The sequence below is a fragment of the Alligator sinensis genome, unplaced genomic scaffold (genome assembly GCF_000455745.1).
Source record: "Alligator sinensis unplaced genomic scaffold, ASM45574v1 scaffold406_1, whole genome shotgun sequence".
Classification (NCBI taxonomy): Eukaryota; Metazoa; Chordata; order Crocodylia; family Alligatoridae; genus Alligator; species Alligator sinensis.
In genome coordinates, this window is record NW_005842181.1 from 1,859,635 (window position 1) to 1,866,252 (window position 6,618).

General features: G+C 43.6%; 1 protein-coding gene across 7 annotated transcripts in view; it reads right to left on the bottom strand.

The window, feature by feature from the left end:
- Window positions 1-856: 856 nt before the first annotated feature.
- The window catches only part of LOC102383623 (protein furry homolog), a 214,234-nt gene continuing 208,472 nt past the window's right edge, over window positions 857-6,618 (bottom strand). For 5 of the 7 annotated variants that reach the window (XM_025207103.1, XM_025207100.1, XM_025207101.1 and 2 more), the window contains 2 exons: window positions 3,210-3,403; window positions 857-2,589 (listed from right to left, as the gene is read on the bottom strand). In XM_025207103.1, the coding sequence (XP_025062888.1) occupies window positions 2,331-2,589; window positions 3,210-3,403 (453 nt within the window). In that variant the 3' untranslated portion in view covers window positions 857-2,330. Of the gene's footprint in view, window positions 2,590-3,209; window positions 3,404-6,618 lie in introns of those variants that run through there. The other 2 variants (XR_003094661.1, XR_003094660.1) reach the window with 1 other exon arrangement.

The following is a 6,618-nucleotide window of genomic DNA, read 5'->3' on the forward strand; positions in this document are numbered from 1 at the left end:
CCCCGGCCTGCACTGGTCAGTCCTGAGCAGCACAGCTCCGCTGCCAGGTTGGTACCAGACAGCAGAAGTGGCGGTGGAGCCGTGTGCCGCTCGGGACTGACCGGCGCAGGTAAGGGAAAGTGCAGCTGAGCCCCTGCTGCTCCAGTCGGGCTTATCCTGTCCCGAAAGGCACACGGCTACTCCTCTTCCCACATTCACCGCGTTGGCAACACCAAGTTGATGCAGTGCACGTGGGAACCTTGTCCCTTCCCCAGCCCTTCAGCAGCCATTAGGAAGCTGCTGAGGGGCTGGGGGAGGGACAAGGGGCGGGAACAAAAGTAAACCGTGTTTACTTTCGTTTCCTGTCTCAGCATCGCGGGCCACAGAAAATGCCTTGGTGGGCTGCGTGGTGGCCTGCGGGCCGTATGTTGGACAAGCCTGCTCTAAATGGTACTTGGAAGTGAAACTCAGTTGAGGTTTGATTTCTTGTTTTCTGTCACTTAACCTAACTGCAGAGTTAAAGGAAATTTTAAGTAGTGGCAGATCTTGCTTAACAGAGCTGATCCCTGACCTTTGTTCTGTCTGGTCATACAGCTAGAATAAGTTAGAGAACTTGTAGACCTGCAATAACAACATACATGTCAAATGAATGCTGTGCCTTTTTTGTACCAACACAATTGGCTATTTAGTGGCAGGGCTAGTTTCAACAGTACAAGCTGAAGGGGTAGTTGTGGCTGGGGAATCATTGTGGGAGAAAGGAAGAACCTGCTTGATTTTGCTAGCTTTTTACTTGTAAGCCAAGTGAGCTTGTAATGCATGTCACTGAGACACAAGGATGAAACCTTACACAATCATTCACAGTCTTTTTTCAGAGCAGTTTAAACAGATCTTAGAAACTATTTTATTTTTTTATAATGTACAGTTAGCTTACTTGCTCTTCCCTGGATGCATTATTACTGAGAAATGGCATGAAGATGTTTTTACAGTCTGTTCCATCAGTTTCTTTCAGGGTAATCATTTTAGCCATTTCAGGAGAAAATAATTTTAACATTTAGTGGACCTGTGTTGTTGATCTTGAAGCAATGCTAGACTCAGTCAAGGACAAGAGCTTCATACTTAGCATGTACACGGTTGCAATATATGAGTTTTATATTTTAGTTAAATGAATGTAATAATCAAAATATCAACCAAAGTTACTTCACAAAAAACTGTAGGTGTATTTACAGTGTGAATAAGTTACAGATTATGTCTGAATAAAAGCGTTTCAGATGTGCAACGGGTTTACATGCACACATTTAACACCAGACAGTAGTTACGTGTAAGGGGAAAAAAATACAAGAATGACATTATAGATATATATCTATATCTATATAGCTATAGATATAGATATAAATATATATAGATACATATATTACAAATAAAATAAGAACTTGCATTTCACGTTAATATTTTTACTTTTTATACTTCAAATTTATATTAAATAAAAATATGCATGCGTAATAGTTCAAAAGATTTGACTCTGATGTGACTTTCTCCTACAAAATGGCAAGTTAAATTAGATCAGCCATCCTTTAATAGTATAAATATATTCATAAAAGCAACCTTCTAGTAAAAAGCAGCTGAGGTCTTTAAAAAAAAAATTCTACCTAGACCATTCATGATACTTGGGGCCTAAGAACAGACCTCTGCAATATGATCCAGTACCTTCAGAGACAGTAGCCTAGCAACATTCGGAAATGTACTTCATAGCAGCTCATTGTTTTAAGATACAGTAATCATATTCAAATTACAGTGTACATTACATTGTAGTCCATTTACAATTTGTTTCATATACAAAGGCTCTCAGCTTTTGACCAACACATTTTCAATGTTCTGTGGCCAGCTTCATTCTGCCCATCTTTCACTAAGCCAAACAAGGAAAAGAAAAGAAAGAAAAAATGTACAAGGGTTTCTTTTTAAACAAAAAAAAATATTCTCTAGTGGCGGAAACATTGCACTTTTGCCAACCTAAAATTAATTTGCTATAAAGGAAGTATCGTTCGGTGTAGTAGGCTTTGGTATGCAATGGAAGTCACTTCTTCAGTAGTGAGTTGCAGTTGTCTAGTGAAATGTTAACCAATTTCTGTGCAACACAGAACAAAGGATTTTGTCTTGGATGTTCTATGTTACCTTTGTCCTGACAGTATTGCTACACGTTTGAAGGTCTGCCCACTTCTTTTTAGAAGTCTTATATGTAACAAGAGTGAGTACAGCTTGACCAAACCTTTCTAAAGCTGAGAAGACATTGAACCACCTCACTCCAGCAGGGCAGCACTTCCAGTTTGAAAGAGAAAGGGGACACAAGGCTCCTGTCAGAGACTTGTGCCGGAGACACTGGAGTCTGGAAGAAAAGTATTGATGACCCGATAACTCTGAGCTCTGCGAATCATGTCACGAATCTCAATATTCAGCTCCATTAGTTTGGTACAGATCTCAGTCAGGCTCTGGTTTGAGCCCACCAGTGCGTAGGTGCCCGTCTGGCCCAGGGTTTGATGCCGGAAATAAATGTTCAGTAGTGTCTGGACCTCGTCATCAGAACTGCTTCCAAAGATATCATTGGGCCACAAACTCCTGCAGTAAAACAAATAGAAAGTACATGCATGTTGTGTAATAGGATACACACTGAGTTGTTTATATATGAATATATCCACATACCACATTTTTTACATATCTAGTCATGCTGGAAGCAACACTTTTTACAATGTACACTTGTTTGTTAGGCCTAGAATATTAGATGCTGGATTCACATTAAAACTACAGTTCCAGTTCTATAAAGCCAGATTAAGAAAACTGATATAATGGAACAGAAACAGAACTGATATAAGTCAATTATTAATGCCTGCTGAGGCATTGGCCTACAATTGTATTTTCAGAAATGTGTCACTGCAGTATTTTTGGTCTCTAAACAAGAATAATCAGTTTTATTTGCTCTAGGATCCAAATGTCCCTGATATTGTAAATATACAAGTCCTTCATTTGATTTTCTTATTTGGTATTTTTATTTTCAGCATAACTGCAGAAAGATTAACAACATGCAAATCATGAAATGTCTTGAAAAATAATGTGAATCTTAGGGTACTGACTCTATCACTTACAGTATTTCAAGGAAGAACATTTATTTAGGGAAGCTAACAAATACATGCATTTCTAATAGTATGATAGTTCAATATCAATCCAGTAGTAAAACTTGCCTGCATTCCCTTATTTGTCGTACAGCTTTAACAAGTTCATTGTTTTTTAAACACTCCAGCATGGACTGAATGGCTGCTTCTGTAGAATTAAATGTGGGCTCAGACTCCATATTTAGAGGCTCAGCTGCAATGGCAGCAGTGGCTTCCTTAAGATTTTTCTTTAACTCGCTCAGTTCCCTTGACATATTTAGCAGCTGTTAAAATAAGAGTTGAGAAATTTTTTAATCTGTATTTTCATTTGCATTTGGCATCAACGTGAGAACAATACATTTCAAATCTGATCTTAATGCAAGAACATTTTTCAGTCCCAATGGTAAAAATCATCTCCTTTGGTATCCAGTGTATTATACTAATGCTGCATGTGTGACTAAATATGTTACCATTATCTTTTCTCCAATCCTCTGCCTCTTCTTGGAGCACATCCATTCATTCCCCCTCTCAACTTTTATGTCATAGTGTGAAAGGTTAGGAAAAGAACATTTATTTTTATAAACAACTCTGGTATTACTTAGACAGAGAATTCATACAGCTTACAGTCATTTTCCTTCAGAATTTGTCAACATTCTGAAATGGTCAATTGGAGCATAGGAGTTATGCAACACTTACTAGACTGAAAAATTTATATGGCAAAAAACAATTCAACGCTGCGTACAACATGTATCCAGGTGTAGCAGGGGCTGGGGAGCGGCCCCTGCTAGACCTCTGCAGGAGGGGCCAGACTGGGGAAAATGCACTTGGTGGGGCTCAGACAAGTGGTGCCATCCTGGTCCACTGGCTGCAAGCCCCAAAAGAAAAAAAAACTTACACAGCCAGAGCACCACACCACCCACAGGCTGAGGGAAGCTGGCAAGAGAGTTGGACTTCACCTGGCAGAGGCAGGGGAGCTCTGGGGGAGAGAACTCTCAAGCCAATCCCGGGACGTCATTCTCCCCCTGTACTCGGCCTTGATGAGGCCGCAGCTGGAGTACTGTGTCCAGTTTTGGGCTCCACAATTCAAAAAGGATGTGGAGAAGCTTGAGAGAGTCCAGAGAAGAGCCACGCGCATGATCAGAGGTCAGGGAAGCAGATCCTACGATGACAGGCTGAGAGCCCTGGGGCTCTTTAGCCTGAAAAAGCGCAGGCTCAGGGGTGATCTGATGGCCACCTACAAGTTTATCAGGGGTGACCACCAGTATCTGGGGGAACGTTTGTTCACCAGAGCGCCCCAAGGGATGACGAGGTCAAATGGTCACAAACTACTTCAAGATCGTTTCAGGCTGGACATAAGGAAGAATTTCTTTACTGTCCGAGCCCCCAAGGTCTGGAACAGCCTGCCACCGGAGGTGGTTCAAGCGCCTTCATTGAACACCTTCAAGATGAAACTGGATGCTCATCTTGCTGGGATCCTATGACCCCAGCTGACTTCCTGCCCTTTGGGCAGGGGGCTGGACTCGATGATCTTCCGAGGTCCCTTCCAGCCCTAATGTCTATGAAATCTATGAAATCTATGAAACTTGCTTGGAAGGACCTGGGGAAGCCATGCTGCTGGGGAAACATGTGGGGGGAGGAGGGGGTGGTGCAGACTCAGCTGGCAGGCTCCCAGGAAGGTGGTGCTTCCCCAGCATGGAAGAGAGCAGGGGGCCACACACCTGGCTCAGGGAGCACATGCCCCAAGGACCTATGCTGACTGGCCCAGGAGGAAAGCCTGGGAAGTTTAAAGGAACACGAAGGGACATTGCAGCCAGACTGGGAGGAGGATTCTGCTGCAGCTGAGACCCAGCAAGCTGAAACCCCATGGGATGCCAGGGAGACTTGTGACCCTGAGTGAAGAACCAACCTGACCTACCATCCAGATAAGTGAAGCCAAATGGCAGGGTGCTTTCAGGTGACCCACCAGCTGGGAGATGGGGGACACCGGGAAAAGGAGTACCCCAGACAGAGAGAGTACTAAACCCTCAGGAAAGAGGATGGGAAGGGACACCAACAACAGCTAGCCTCAGAGGGTCCTAGATAGATACACATGAAGAAGGGATTTGCCTGGAAGAACTGAGTAAAAGAGGCCACTGGCCCGGGGTACCTGCAGATAGTGGAGCTGAAGCCCAGCACAGACCCAGAAGTTTTTCTTTGTGTTATTACACAGAAATCCTGAGGTAGGGAAGTATAGCAGGGGAAAAGCCTGATCCCCTGCATACCTGAGTTCTGATTAATCCAGCCCAAGAGTCAACACCTGAGACCCAGGAGTATCTGAATGTGGATCCTGGGACTGGCAAGCAGAGATTCCATCTCCACAGGACCCACTGATCCTGGATCAGTGGGTTTGCACGCAGGGAGAAAACTACTGCAAGTAGGGTGGAGACATCTGAGGAGGAGCGACCTGCCTAGAGGGCATGGCCATGACCTCTCACAAAACCCACAGCCAACCGGGCCAGAGAGGATCCACGAACTGACGATTTGCGCTCAATACCAACAGGAAGAGACGACTTGTCACTTGAGAGAAAAGGGGCAGGGAGTGGGGGTGGTGGAGAAGACCGACCTCACCTGTACTATCATCACCCAAGATACCATCTTAACCCCCAAGAACTAAACATCAAAGACGTGGCAGGTGAGAGGGAGGAAGAATGAGGTAGAGGTCCCTGAGATTCCAATGGGACAAAGAACAGCAGGAAAGCCCATTCACTCACACCAGGGACATATCAGAACATGATAATAATACAATGTGACATGAACTAGAGTGGCTATTTCTTTTAAAAACTAATGATCCAACAAAATTCATGATGAAAGCCATTCCTCCTATTTTTTTCCCCAGTACTGTATAAGTTTGTATCACTTAGATTATTCCATGTATTAATTTGTTATCCGTAGGCACTACGCTCAAATATATTTACAGCCCTCTATGTAAAAATGACAAAGATACTGAAAAAATATATTCAGACTATTGATGGTACTAAAGTCCTACCATTTGTCCTCTGCAATATGTTCCATTACCTTCAAAGAAAACAGAAAATCATGGAGAAGTAAGACTGGAAGGGACCTCCAGAGATCATCTAGTCTCTCCCCCCTGCCTGAGGCAGGATCATTCCTATCTAAACTAGCTTATACAATCCATAATCTAAACTCTACATAAGACTACCATCAACTCTGACACAACATGGACCTAACACCCTATCCTGCCACAAGTAAAGCAGGGGAAAGATGGCAACCAATGTCCCACTTTTATGCAATGTCAGTATATGCTCAAGAGATCCTGGGTAGCAAGCCACTTCCCCTGCTACAGAGGAAGGCAAAAACCCCTTGAAGTCAGTACCAATCTGACCATGGGATAAAATTCCTTCCTGACCCCAATTATGGCAATTGGTTTGACCCACAGCCCTTCCCCCCACATCTCTTCCCCCACAGACGTACCTGCTGGGGGGGGGGGGGGGGGGGCGCC